This window comes from Limanda limanda, chromosome 5, assembly GCF_963576545.1.
Source record: "Limanda limanda chromosome 5, fLimLim1.1, whole genome shotgun sequence".
Lineage (NCBI taxonomy): Eukaryota > Metazoa > Chordata > Actinopteri > Pleuronectiformes > Pleuronectidae > Limanda > Limanda limanda.
In genome coordinates this window covers 5,129,383-5,144,575 of record NC_083640.1, presented here as the reverse complement: position 1 = coordinate 5,144,575, position 15,193 = coordinate 5,129,383, and the positions used below count along the sequence as shown (strand labels likewise).

At 41.2% G+C, this 15,193-nt stretch overlaps 1 protein-coding gene across 1 annotated transcript in view; it reads left to right on the top strand.

The window, feature by feature from the left end:
* The window catches only part of gnb1l (guanine nucleotide binding protein (G protein), beta polypeptide 1-like), a 30,381-nt gene extending 18,061 nt beyond the window's left edge, over window positions 1–12,320 (top strand). Inside the window, exons 6-7 of the mRNA XM_061071748.1 lie at window positions 2,096–2,311; window positions 10,830–12,320. Coding sequence (XP_060927731.1) covers window positions 2,096–2,311; window positions 10,830–11,108 — 495 coding nt within the window. The 3' untranslated portion in view covers window positions 11,109–12,320. The remainder of the gene's footprint in view (window positions 1–2,095; window positions 2,312–10,829) is intronic.
* Window positions 12,321–15,193: the final 2,873 nt, after the last annotated feature.

Below are 15,193 nucleotides of genomic sequence, written 5' to 3'. Positions count from 1 at the left end.
AGAGAAGTATGGACCGTTAAGTGAGAAGAGGACTTAAAGATGGATGAAAATCTGTCAGACGTGGCCCCTGCGCACATATGGAAAACATTTCTCTGACTCCTTGCGTCTGCATGGCACCGTGCTTTACAGCAAAAGCACGGATCGGCACAAAGTGCACCGTGTTGCTTTGCTCTGAACTCATAGGTCCTTCAAAGCAAAAGGCAGGTACGCAGAGGAATGGATGAATTGTACATCAACGAGTTGTCCTTCTCTCCCTCTGCCTTACCTACTTATCTCTCTCCTTTCTTTCCTCCAGCTGTGTAAAGATATATGAGGCCTCCATTTTTTATCACTTCAATTGTGTTCTTGTTCGCTGAAGAGATCTCCACACAGTCTGATTACACACACTCATGTAGAGGAAGCTGACAGACACTGAGAGGTGATCTTTGAACAGTGAGGTGCGGCTTGTTCATTCTTTTCTATATTCATATATCTACATCTACACAGTGGTGGGAAGTAACGAGGCAGAAATACTTTGTTTCTGTACTTAAGTAGATTTTTCACATATCTGTACTTTACTTGAGTATTCCTTTTCCTGACGACTTTTTACTTTTACTCGTTACATTTGAACAAAAATATGTGTACTTACTACTTCTTACATTCTCAAACTGGCTCGTTACTTGAGCAGCGGAGGTTGTCTCTCTCTCTCTCTCATCTAGGGTTATATACATTATATTCATATTGTTGTTAAATTTTTTCTTAAATCTTGAGGAGAAACATTTTGTTTTGTTTTGTGTCTGTATAGGCCTACTATAAAAAGCACTTTGCATTTTTAATTTTGGTACTTGTACTTTTACTTTTGATACTTAAGTATATTTCAACACCAGATACTTTTGATACTTAAGTACTTTTAATATGAGCTACTTTAAGACTTTTACTCAAGTCATTTTCTGACGGGTGACTTCTACTTTTACCGAAGTCACTTTCAGGTAAGATATCTGTACTTTTACTCAAGTATGGCTTTCAAGTACTTTATACACCACTGCTTCTACATACCGTTGTACAAGTTTTTTGTCAAGGTAACAGAGGTCATATGGTAAAGATTTTGTGTCTGATGCCCTACTGTGCACCTGCTTTAATTTCTGGTTATTTACTCGAATGGACTCACCTATAATAAACATTTGACCTTCAGTGTTCTGGGGTTAAATGTAGATGAATCAGGACTTTAGTCTGTTTTTGTATGATAGTTTGTGAGTGTCTGAGCATTTTTAAAGTGTGTAGAGCTGAAACAATTGGTTTATTTATCAATTGTTTCAGTTGTGTTTCAAGCCTTCTACAGTGTGAGGATCATCTGCTTTACTCTGTTTTATGTGATTGTCAATCAATTGTTCTCGTTGGGGAGAAATTATTAATCTAAGAATAACTCATTATTATGGACACTATTATGACTCTATTAAGAATTGAATAATCTTATGTAATAATCAGAAATAATATAAATACAAAATACTAGAATCATTGATGAAGATAAACTGGTTATGTTGCTGTAGCCCTCATAATGTCAGTAAATGGGAGAGGATATATTTCAAAACATTCTTTGTGATTTTATTTTGTTTTAAGATTAAATCAAAAGATAATTTGCCTTTTCAGAAATTAAGGTCTGTAAAATAATAGAGGTAGAACATTGAAATGTTAAAGAACAATGGGTTAAAACAACGAATATATAAAGCATGGAAAAGAAATCTGAATCAAAACTCAAGTTGAGTAGAAACAGTGTTTTGCAGTATTTCAATTCACTTTATTTATCGTTGCCGGCAGCGATCTCTGTGGCTCAGTAATACAGATGAGGAGTAAAGTGAGGAGTGGTGTAATGGAGTGCTGGAAAGACAGAGCAGCAGGCTGACGAATGGAGCCCACAGAGTCTCTCCGAGTGTCAGCGGGAGCTTCCAGGACGATAACCTCTGCTCTGCTCAGCTTCCAGCATCACACAGCGGTTTCTGTGGTTTTGACTACACCGATCTCATCTCACGTCTTAACTCACTCTGCTCTTTTTGCCCTTGCTTCCCCTTCTGTGGTCCCTCCTCCTCCTCTCCCTTATCATTCTCCTTTTTCCCTGCAGCCAGACTCGGGTCCCGGACCTCTCCTGTTGGCTGGATACGAGGACGGCTCCCTGTTGCTGTGGGACGTAACCCAGAGGTCTAAGCTGAGCCAAGCCAAAGCCCACCCTGAACCCGTCATGTGCCTGACCTTTGACACCAAGCGTCTGAGAGGCATATCAGGCTCCTCTGAGAAGAAGCTCACTTCCTGGATGCTGGACACCCAGACCAACCTGCAGGTCAGAGGACGAGCTTATAGAGGGACGTAGTGTGTAGTGGTCCCCTACCTTTTTGTCTGATGAACCCCTACACCACTGTCAGAAGAACTGAAGTACCTCTTTATCTGCACCACCCATCACCTTCCAAACACTTTTATTTTAATTCACATTAAATTTGGTGTTGCTTAACTCAAACAAAACATAAATATGACAGTCATTAAAACACAGGAGTGAGAATTTAGATGGATGCACAATAATAGTAGATAATGTTACAATAATAATTAAATAATAGAAATGTCAGTGTTTAGATTGTTTAAAGTGACTGAGTTGGAAATTATAACCATTTATAGATTACTTTGAGTTTCTTTTTCCACCATTTGTCCATTACTATAATTTATTTAAAGTATTACTCCAAGATAAGATTTGAACAGTTTTATCTGAATTTCAATTAGTTATTTCTAGAGATGTTCCGATACCATTTTTCCCTCCCTGATACTGATTCCGATAACTGGACTTTGTGTATCAGCTGATACTGAGTACCGATCTGATACCAGTGCTTTTAAAAAAACATAAATAACGTACTTATAGATGTATGCTACAAGCCCTGCATAGAAGTGATGATTGCTTACATTGTTGTATGGCCCTGACTCAGTTTACCAATTTGAAAAAAAACAATGCACACAGAGAAAGAATATCATAGAACTTCTTTTAATATCTAGTTTCACAGTCATTACTGAAAAAGAAAATAAATAAATCCAGGATGACACAACAATGAACTAGATATCAGATATCCTGCTGTAGGGCTGCCTTTGGCAAACGTATTGTGACGTTTTTGATGCGGTTTTCAAACTTTGCTGCTGCAGTTCCTCCTTTTTTCCGCTTAACCTCCAAGATCTCCATGAGCTCTTTCCTATGATGGTTCTTCAAATGCTTTACGAGACTGTTAGTGTTGTAATTGGTAACACTAGTGCCACCCCTCAAAACTGAAGTCTTGACTACAGTACAGCATGAAGTATTAGCAAATTGCTGACATTTAATTAATAAATGGCAATGGCTAATGTTACACTACCTGAAAACACTTTCACGTTCTTACTAGTGGCAGAATAGCACAACCGCTTTTTGGTACTCCAAAAACAAAAAAACTTCTGGGAAATGAAGATTACACATTTATCCGGGTCAAACTAATATAACTAAAAGCTGTATTGGATTGTTACATAGAATTGTGTACTGTTTGATGCCTTTCATTACATTTCGGCAAAATCTGAGGCATTTCTGTTACTCATATCAGTATTGGAACATCTCTATTTTTTACTTTGATCAGGCTTACTATTTACTTTCCGCAATATGTTTTATTCCTAATCTATCTGTTTTAACTGATTTGTATTGTTTTGATCAAATCATAATAGCTATGATGACAGGGTAATTTGATTAATATTTGTACAGCTGGATGGTTGCAAAAGTACCCTGGGGGGATAACAAGTGCTCTGGTTGGGCTACTGGCTAAGTTGATGTTAATACGGCCGACGGAAGTGTCTCTGGTTAAAGGCCTAAACCCCAAATTCTGCGAAATTCCATAAAATTTTACTTTTAAAAAAGGTAATGGAGGAGATGGAGGGAGAGGAGTGTTGCCTTTCTCTGGGCTCTTTTGGAAAACATCAGGGGCCAAAGAGGAAGAGGCTCAGCGGGGCTCCAGGGGCCATAAATCAGCTGCTGGTTACACAGTGTTGGCAGGGCCAGGGGCCAAGGGCTGGGCAGGGCCTGTCACTCCAGAGTCTCGCCACCCATGTTCGAATAGACACTCAGTCACACATTAGGTCAGGGTGATATCTGTAGCTCTGGATTAAAAAAAATTAAGCTTATTATTGCATGGTAATAAATAGGATTTGTATCTCATTTAGCAGTTTTAAAAAAGCAACTTATGCAACTTTCCTCTTGACACTGATGAAATGCACAACATGTTCTCTCACACACAAAAGTTCTCCGAAGTGGTCTAAACAGTCTTCTATCAGCTTTGAACCATAATTCATTTGACATAACAGCCAATGCTTCAGAGACTCAACGCCTCATTTCAGCCTATATTTTCTCTTGATTTCATGAGCAAAGGGGAATGCTCCTATTTTTCAGCCAACCCTCATGAATCAGAGCCGAGGAGAACCTAAAGCTGATATAGGACAAACCTGTATTATTCTTTCCAGGGCTTTTTACAAATGAATGCTTGAATTAGAAATATTTGCAAAGCCATTTTTTTCCACCCTGAAAAAGCGTCTAGAAAAACACGGCGAAGGATTTGATTCAAAATACCAAAAGCAGAAGGAAGGTGGTTATTTGGTTTATTTTGCTCGAGCAACAAAATATTGATTCAGCATGTAATCCAGGATGAGGACGACAGGAAAAAAGCACAAGGAGAGGGAAAGGATCCAACAGGGGCTTTTAAATTATCCCGAAGTGCAGCTCAGTGTGACGTCCAGACAGCTATCCTCAGTTCTTCCCACAAAAGTATTTTTGTGTGGCAGCAGTAAGGGGGGGGGGGGGGGCTGGGGAGAGAGCCGGGTGGCAGACCCAGGCCCTGGGTCCTGACGGATGACCCGTGAGAGGTAATAAAAATATCAAAACCTCGGAGGCCCCTTAACCAAACAAAAAACACATCTGCAGTAAAGGGAACAGTAGTTCACAGTGGGAGGCTGCAATAAAGGCTGAGGAGGCTATAAGTGCCACAGCATCCCACTTCCCACAAATTACCACCGCGATACAGTCCAGTGCAGTGCAACTGGCTGGCAAGGCAGATAGATGCTCTTTGAGAAATGGAGGGGAAACTGAATGTGACACAACACAGTGCAGTTATGATTTAGTGAAGCAGAAGGGCTGTGAAGTGAGCTTATCAAGGCCAGATAAAGACAGATAGCCTCAGGAATGGAGGTTAATGTAATACACATGGCTCCCAGAGGCCTTTTATCTGCTGTTTGACCCGGCTGGCCTGATATCGTTTCAGAGCAAGCAAGGCATCCTCCACAGACCTTTCTTTCTTCCACTTGCCTTTGGAAACGTGTCAGAGTGCGACTATGAGGGCGCGGGTGTTGGGGTTTACAAGCTGTTAAGCCAGATGGACATGTATTTAGGCGGCCACTCAAATGTATTGACATGTGCAGTGACAGACTGCTCCGGGAGAAAGAAAAAAGACGAGAGGTCACGGGCTGGAAGAAGAGAAAACAAGTAAAGACACAGGAAGATGAGCAGTGCAAATCAAGCATAGCTGACAGCGAGCTATTTCTGAGACTGATGACAGTTTACTGCAGGTGAAACTCCTGATCTTCATGTTCACCACAATGTAAAAAAAATCCACACTGTCTTCTGTCGACCAGATCCCATGTGACCCGACTTATGCGTCAGGTCACATCAGGCCCAGACTCAGTCCTGCTATTGGACTGATGTATGTCCAAGCTGGCTGTCGTAAAAATTGGTATTGGTTTTATATAGTTTTATACATTTACATCAATTTACATAAATACAAGACCCTTCCCCAACCTGAACATATGGCAGCATGAATGGAAATAAATAGTACAAAAGTCACAGAAATTGCTAAGATATGATTACAACATAAATTAAAGTACAAAAAATTACAATGAAACTACTAATTTAGTTTAGGGCTGGGCAAGTTAACTCGTTTTAATCGAGTTAACTCAAGTGATGAGTTAACTCGATTGTTTATCCGCCAATTATTTTCTTTTTTCCTGTTCTGCAGCAGTCAGCAACAGACTTTCACAAAATAAAAGCCTGACTTTCACAATAAAACAATAAATAATCAAACCTGAGTTAATGCGAGATAAAATAATTAATCGAGTTAACTTATCACTTGAGTTAACTCGATTAAACGAGTTAACTTGCCCAGCCCTAATTTAGTTTAAACAAAATTTAAACAAAATTGAATATGTAAACTAGAATACAGTCACTAACAAGCAACAGAGCACAGCACACATTCCTCACACCAGATTAGTCACAATTCCAATGCCTCTTCAATTTCACCATTCTTAACAAAGTCCAAAAACATCTCCCAGATACTGTAAAATTGATTGAATGTTCGTTGCCCCTCTCTAGGCCACTGGTTAAAAAACTTAACGTCGAGTTTGGCTCTGGAGAAGTTAACATATGTAGTTAGGAAGAAAGCTTCTCAATTTTACAAAAAGTCTCTTTCTACTGAGTGATCCCAAGCCGCTCTTTTCTGAATGGGACAGCTCACCTGTTTGACACGTCCGTCTCCTGTCAGCCAGAACCAGGCTCTGACAGGCAAGGTGACAAAAGGCTGTAATCTCCCTGCTGCCGAGTGTGATTCTGGGACAGGGCGTGTCAGAAAATACCTGCGAAAAGCCTCCCAGCCGCTCGGCTCCAGTGAGTGAGCGATGATGGGACGTTTCAGTAGATCAGCGTGAAGGCCGAGATCTCTGCCAAGACTGGCGCGAAAGACGAGGGAGGAAAAAGTGGAGCGGGGCTTGAGTGAGGTCTGCCAAGTGGGGCCGCTCCGTTTGAACGTCTCCTCTGTCGGTGACATGCTACAAAAGAGGATCCTGAAGTGTGAGTTTGTGTTGGATCCATCACAGACCCACAGCGAGTCTTGTGGACCCAGCTGCTGAGCAGAGCTGGTAGCCTCCTGACAGCTGAGAGAACCAGCGTTTAAACAGCGTGCGGTAACACAGGCCAGAGAGGAGTGTTCAGACAACAAAAACATGAATGATGAAGCCCTGAGAGGGAGCCTGTCTCCGATGAGATAGTAAAGAAGCAATAACAAGAAATATAGACTCTCTCTGTTCAGAACCAGACCTGGTTAATATAAGAATTGTCCCCTTTTAAAGAAGACAATTAATAATACACTACAACCAATTTTTATTACTATCCATTCATCTTGTGATTCTTTTCTGAATTACTATTACTACACAGAACACTTAAAAAAACAAGTATTCCCATTTGGAAACCTGGAACCAATATATTTGTACATGTCTGCTTGTGCTTTGCTCTGTTGACCTTCTCTCCCCTCTTTCATCGGTCTATGAAGGAGCTTAGCATCAAGACTGGTAAACAGAAAATACCTTTGTCCAAATTGTCCAAAACATTTTTAATCAACTAATTGATTTGTCTGATAATTCCAACTCCGTTATTGCAATATATCCAAAGCTGACCAAAACTTAAAGACTCCTACAGATTTCTTGAACTAAGAGAATAGGATTGAGGCGCTCCTGACTCCGCAAGTGTCAATGATCAGCTCTGTACATTAATATGAAGATAGGATATATATATATAAAAAAATTGACTGCGTTAAAATGGGTTTGCATTAACGCCGTTAATAACGCGTTAAATTGACAGCCCTAATATATATATATTAGGGCTGTCAGTTTAACATTAAATCATAAACATAAACCCAGTCCGTTACACTATTAGGCAGCAGCTATGTTTTTATTTATTTCAAAATAGGGTACCTCTTATTTCATACATTTTCCACAAATATGGGGAGGACTCTAATAGCCCTACAAAGTTCTGTGTTTAATTTATTTCAAAGTAGGCCGACACTTGCCTGTGTATTTTGTTTGTTTGTTATTTGTTGCTTGTCTGTTTGAGTAGCTAGCTTAAAGCAAAGAAGTAGTAGGCTTACCTTTTATTGGTAACCTAACTGTTATGGTTCATTGTTTCTGAAATAAGAGGCCTGACTGCTATGTTCACAGCAAACTTGAAAAAAATTAAATATTAAGCCATGGTTTAACTGCACTATAGGCTGAGTCCTTGTTTACCTGAAATGTGCACTTCATAATTTTATTTTGTACCACCCTGTTTGGCAATGTTGTTTTTCAATAAAATTAAACATTTGCATAAAGCAAGCCAATCCACTTTCCATGTTGATAAGAGCATTAAAATGAAAGTAAAATTATGGAAAAAAAATAAATGAAGGGACATTTAGAATAGATAAAAATTAATTGCGATTAATTGCAATTAATCGCGAGTTAACTATGACATAAATGCGATTAATCGCGATTAAATATTTTACTCGTTTGACAGCACTAATATATATATATGTATATATTCTGATGGTGCGATAGTAATATTTTGCTGCGGTTTTGTTCAAGGGACATTACAAAAGGCTTCATCAAAAACAATGATTTTATTTCCCAATTTCTGATTATCTATGATCAAGTTATTAAACAATGAACTTGTGTAAGCACTGTTCTTCTGGAGCACCACAGCCACATGAAGTCTCACGTCCACCACAGATCGTCGGCAGCTCAGGACCCAGCGGAGCTTCACCCCCGGCATCATTCATTTTAAATCACAGGACAGAACGACCCCTTTTTTCTCACCACTTTTCCCTTCTGCTTTCTCAGACTGTGGAAAGTAAAAACAATTGTGCCGGGTCGTCCTGCTGAATGAGCATTACTACATCATTAGCCAGTTACTGCTTACGTTTGACCCTTTAATGAAACAAATGCCTTTTCCTGACACAAACTATGGGAAGCAAAACAAACAAAAACAGACACTTAAACCCATCATTATCAGGCCTCTAATGCAAACCAGATGTGGCGAGGTAGGGGCATACCAGATTCTTGAGGTAATAACAAAGCTCCAAACAATCTGTCACCCCCCCCACCCCCCGGGTTTCTTTGTATCAGTGTATCTGGTTTGTTTGGTATGACCAGTCACTGTTTCATACCAGTGGTTCTGTAGGGATCTTGGTTTTAAAAAAAAGAAAGAGAGAAAGAAATCCCATCGTTGCTTTTTGTGGACTTTGTTGCTCTGTTTTGATCAATGACATTCCTCCCTGCTCTCTCTCTCTCTCTCTCTCTCTCTCTCTTTCCCTCTCTCCCACTTGGGCTATGAGGTACCTGGCTTATATTTTCCACATGCAGCCCGTGGATGGTTCCTGCCCGGAACAGGAGCACGCAGATAAATTCCCCTCCGTCTCCTCCCATCCAAGGCCATTCGTCTCTCTAGACACGACTTATGAAGTCAATTTTACGCTGTCCAGTTTGATTTTGGCTCCCATATCCAGATGTTTGTGTCCCAGCGAGCTGTCCAGCAGGGATCCCTGCGCTGCGGGAAGAGCACGTTCGCTCGGCATGGAATGCCCACCGCAGCAGGCCCTTCAGATGGTGATCTGAGCCGCCATTCATTATAACATGTCTGAAAAGTTGCCCCTTTAGAGAGATTGATACAGTCCTGGGGACACTGTAGATCACGGGAGAGAGCAGGCCGTGGCTAATCTTTAGCAGGCAGATGTTACAACGGTGTATTTATCGGGTCTTTTCTCCCGCTGACCGGACCTTTCAGTGCCAATGTAATTCATCAGAGGTGCTTAAAGCAACAAGGCCTCTGCAAACAAGTGTTTCGGCGAGATGCTCTATCTCTCTTTTCTCGCAAAACTGTGACAAAGGGAACTCAAAGGCCCGTCGTGCTTCCACATCAGGCCTCCCTAACTCCAATCCAAATAGAGGGACGCAGAGAGATCTGCTTGTGGCCCTCGTGCCGTAATGTTTTACGGCCGATGATTGAGTCCCACTAGTCCCCGGCCAGGTTCAACACACTTCCAGCCCCACACTTGGACCTCCGTCATCAGATCAGCTGATAGTCTCCCCCAGTCCGTGTTTTTGTTGGCCTCAGTTTCTTAGGTGGCAGTGATTAATCGACTTGCTGACCTATTTAGTATGTCTGATCATTTCTCTTTCGTTTTTTAAATTTCTCCAACAATTACCAATAAAGATCTACTACCCACCATCCTTGGACTTTGCAGAGTAAAAGCTGAAAAATCATCATAGTTATAATAATTATGTAGCCGAGCGTTTGGTGGTATCATAGGTCCGACCTCAGCCGACAAAGAACACGAGAGCAGGTCCTGCGCTCGGGACAGCACACCCGTTTATTCTCCGTTCATTTTACAACTTCACTCATCACAGAATCCACTTCCTTTAAAACCCTCTTTCAAAATAAGAGTCACTACCAACAACCCGCTTAGAACAGGAAATACAAATCAACCCTCAACAATAACGTCATTAAATAAAATAGCTTACAATTATAATGCCGATATTATCTCAGTATAGAAATATAAGGCACCTTTTAGGCATGTATATCACAAAACAGGCAGAACAAGAGATATATTTAATCGCTCAAAAAAAGTTACGATGGTGCGTGCCCTTTCCTATCTCAGTGGCCTGACGAACTTTGACAGTAGGCTAGGTCAACTTTTCGAAAATGGCTTCAAAAAGAAAACAGGAGTCAGGGGCAGAAAAAAGAAAGATAAAGAAACTGCGAGATGATGCCCATGCAGGTTTTTCTGCTTCTAAATCTTTGCTTTATTGAAGAAGATTGCTAACTTGTGTACTTCTGCTTTTAAATTTGTATTTATGGATGACTATTTAATTTCTACGAAGATTTTGCACATCCCAATACTTGTGTGTTTGTATATTTTTGGCTGTTCTGTGTACTGGGTTTACAAAGTAGTTTTTCTTATTTCCTTTTAATAAAATGATAAACTGGCATGTATCTTCTTCTCCATAACCATTTACAGCTCCAGGACTGCGTGACGCTGGTCAACCCCGGGGTTTCCCACCTGTGCATCAGGGACGACAGCAAGCTTCTGGCCTCGGCGGGCTGGGACCACAGAGTTCGGGTCTTTGGCTGGAAGAAGCTGCGGCCGCTGGCAGTGCTTCAATACCACACGGACGTGGTGTTGAGCGTGGCCTTCTCAAACCACCAGGACCCCAGACAGAGACTGCTGGCTGCCGGATCCAAGGACCAGAGGATCAGCCTGTGGTCGATATACAACGAAGGAGCTGACAACAGCTGAACCTCTGACTCCTTGGAGGACACACAGACTTTCTCTCAAACTTTCTTATCTGGAATCTGCCCTGATGCAATGTGAGGCAACGGGTGCTTCATATTTCTGACATTCTTGTAGTCAAAGCTCTTTCTGCTTCATGGTAAAAAACCTGTTTCCCAACTTGCACCACAAAGAGGTCTTTTCTGTTACTCACCCTCATTGATGTAAAAGGAGTGCAGTTCAATGCAACAGCACCAAGTTTCTTCAATACTGCTTTCTAAAATTCAATCTGAGCATTAAACCCTTCATGACGTTAGGATTTAAAGCAGATCTATATTATACTGGGTTTGATTTTTTCAAGGGCATCTGATCAACTGAGTATCAACCTCTGGGAGCAACGGACAACATGTTATATCTGGTCTGATGAGTCCACAGGAGTTGAACGTTTCTCCACACCAAACCCAAAACAAATAACTTTTTGTAGATGTTTTAAATCCAGACAACCTTTTGGCAAATGTCAATTAACAGCTACCCACATATCACCACATAACACCTGTTGTCAAGAACAAAATGGATGCTAATATCTCACCGCTCTGCTGGAAATGCAACTCTGAGACTGGTAATTATGTCCACTGCTTCTGGTCATGTGGGAAATTACAAAGCTACTGGTCTAGTATAGTGATTGAAGTGACTGCTATCTTTGATGTCCCAATACGGATGGACCCTATGTGCCTGATACTTGGTCTCCCGGAGGGTCGGATTACTGACAGTAAACACAGGAGACTTTTCAATATACTAACATTTGCTGCTAGAAAGAACATTTGACTCTTTTGGAACAAGAATTTTGTTACCACAAAAAAGTCATGGCACAACATTGTTATGGACTTCATTCCTAGTGAATACATCACGTGCATGCTTCACTCCAAAACAGACGCCTTCTATAAGGTCTGGGACCCTTACTTGCAGCATATCGGGTCCACACTGTCATCTTCCTTGCCTCGTGGATTTCCCAGCTCAGCCTAGCCTGTCCTCGTAACTTTGTCTTAAGGGGTAACGTTCATTTTGTGGCCTCGCTATGTCGGTATGCTCTGTATTGACTCCTATCTGACTCTGCCTTGTCTTGATGGAAATTGTGCCCACTGTCATTAATTCTTATTTTCTTAATTAATATCTCAATTATTTTCTATTTTACTGTATCCACATGCCCACATTCTGTTGTTTCCCTTTTTTTTTGTCGTGTCTGAGCAGTTCTGTTTGTTTTGTGTTGTCTAAAAAAAAGTGTAATAAAAATATATTAAAAAAACAACAAAAAAACAGCTACCTACATATGAATGCTGATAAATTTAAAAGCTGATTCATTTCAGTCGATGTGCTTCGCCTCTTTTACCTGTGGGCAACGGAATGCTGCTCAAATGTGATTGTTAAAACTAAACACAGAAACCAGAAAGCTTTTGGACCATAAACCACTTATAGTTTGTTCATATAAGCAGAATCTGTTTATAGAGATCATATAAACTTGTAACTGTCTTTGAAAGATAGAGTAAACATGAAGTTGTAAAAATGACTGCATTTTATATCGAGGCTGTATCATGTCATAATCCAGTATTTTACATAAAAATTTTGCATTTTAGAGCTGCACATCCATTATTTTGCTGTTAATCCTGTTGAAACGGCTGCGATCGTTTCAAATAGTTAATTAGGCTCCTGCTAAGTTGTTCAGCCAACTGTTTTCTCAAGGCTGATGCGATGCCCTGTGCAGCTAAAGTGATTGTGTTGACTTATCTGATGGGAGATTCGCTCCAGTGGACTTGGATTCGAGGTGTACAAACGCACCTGAGCGGCTATGTAATCCCGTGTTGTTATTCTAGCAGGTCTTAGTTTAACACACAGGCGCTGCAGCCTGACCTGAGCTGTATTTGTTTAACAAGGTTAATCACAGCAGGGGTAGAGAATAGAGGGATGTTGTTTTAGGAAAGGTGCTCATCTGCAGTTGGTGTTATCTGTTTAGGAGCTGATTTTTTTTTTTTTATTTACTTTATAAATCTTTTTAAAAAAATTGAAAAACAGAGAACAATGTACTCCTAACTTGACACAAGTAACATGTAGAAGAATGTGAATTTTAACATATTTTATTGTAGACTGGTCAGACTATCAACATGCTGGATAATGATGCATTTAATATACATGTTATGCCAAAAACAGATGTCTTTTTAAGAAATGGACGTTTGTCAAGGAAGAGGCCAGGGGTCCTGTTGTGAAAGTCCCAGAGAAATATAGAAGTGATGTCCTTCTGTCCACTGTCTCTGATAATAACTCTGTGAGTGGATGAGCAGCACGGGAGCTCATGTGTTACAACATGGTGCCGAGGGGGGAGGGGGGCCGGGGCCTCAAACGTCCAGCGTTCTGCTTCATAAAGGCTTTTTTTCTCCTGGGATAACCCCAAAATTGATAAGCTCATCATGCTGTACAGGAAAGGCCTGAGAAATCAAAGAGCCGGGCCCGACATAATGGCCACGAATCATCAGCGGACAGAGGAAAGACAAGGTCATCTGCTCCACAAGCAACTGTCATGGGAAACGCTGTGTAACTGCAGCTCTGGGTTTTCTTGCTTGTGTTCAGTGTAAAGTTCTAAAACCATTTATGTTTTGTATTTTGTTGAAAACCTTTTATCATTTAAAGAATACTTGGACTGAAACCTCTTTTTTTCCTCCCTTAACTGCCTGGTTTTAAGGACATGTTTTCCTTGTGTCCTCGTCTATACCTTTTGTGTCTGACCCCTACGGTGACATCTCGCCTTCATAATAGCTTCCTAACTCTCCTGTTGGCTTTGAACAAACACTAGAGGTGGCGTGTGGGCCAGCTTCCGTCCATTCTCTGATAAATCAAATGCTACGTCCATTGGTGCAGATGTCTGCTGAATGGAGCAGACAGCCACCCACCGGCCTTAGAAGTGGCTGGTGGACGTCGTAAATCACTTCATAATGGATCATTAAGGAAGTCAATAAATGGACAGGGAAGCTGTCAGCACAACGGGCCCTGTGCTTCACTTATCAGCAAATGGGTGTCTTCCTTGGTCTTTAAGGTCAGAGGTCAGCCTGGCTTTGGGATGGGACATAATCCGTTGATTTGTGTTGGTGTGGCAGTGTGTGTGTGTGTGTGTGTTTAATATTGGCACTGGCTGACCTCTCGGGTGTATTCACGGATAAAATTACCTGCTAAGACGTCACACTGAGCCTGATTATTTAGGAAATAAAAAATGGTGAAAAAGAGTGATTATACGAAAATAATTCCCCCTCCGTTGAAGCCGCGGTCAAAGTATCACCAAGTTGCTTTTATTTATTTTCCCAAATGTGAATTAATACAAACGTATCAGGACTCTTGCCTTGTGACGGTGATGTGTTTTGATGGGCCGCATAAAATGTCTGTCAGCAGCCTCATGCGCACCGTAAACCGTAGCACCTTTTGTATTAGCTGCTGGGCCCGAGTGGGGGAAATGTGAAACATGTGTTCTGTTGTTTAGGTGGATGTCTGGTTGCTTTACCTGTCTTGTTTTTAATAACTGTCCAAGTCAGGCTTTTCAGCAGAACCGTACAGGGTGAAGGGGACGCATCGAGACCGGCCTGTCATAAAGAGATGTTCCAGATGCAGCCGAGTGTCAGATGATGCCTCAGGTCCCATTATCATCCATCCTCTGCATGCCTCAGTGGCGAGTCCTTGGCACAGAGTCTCCTGGAGCCGGAGATCTGGGCACACAAACCTCACTGCAGTGTGAGCGGGTCTGAGAAAGTTGCTGTTATCCTCCGTGCAAACTGAACGATACATCAGAGTGTTGGGCTTGAAACTGGCCTGAACCTGTTGAAAGCAGTTCAGAGCCCATTTAAGCGCTTGTGTAGAAATCTAATGCAGAGAATGTTCTCCAGCACAGGACGCCATGCTGATGAGATTGATTGGTATTGAGGTGCAATGCATTATAATTCCTCCAGTAGGCGCAATTTCTCTGATTTGTCTCTGCATGAAAACAAATTGATTTGGTATTGCAAGGATCAAAGATATCTATAATGTCTGTCAAATAGGATCTCAGGTAAGTACAATTAAACCTCACCATGGTATTT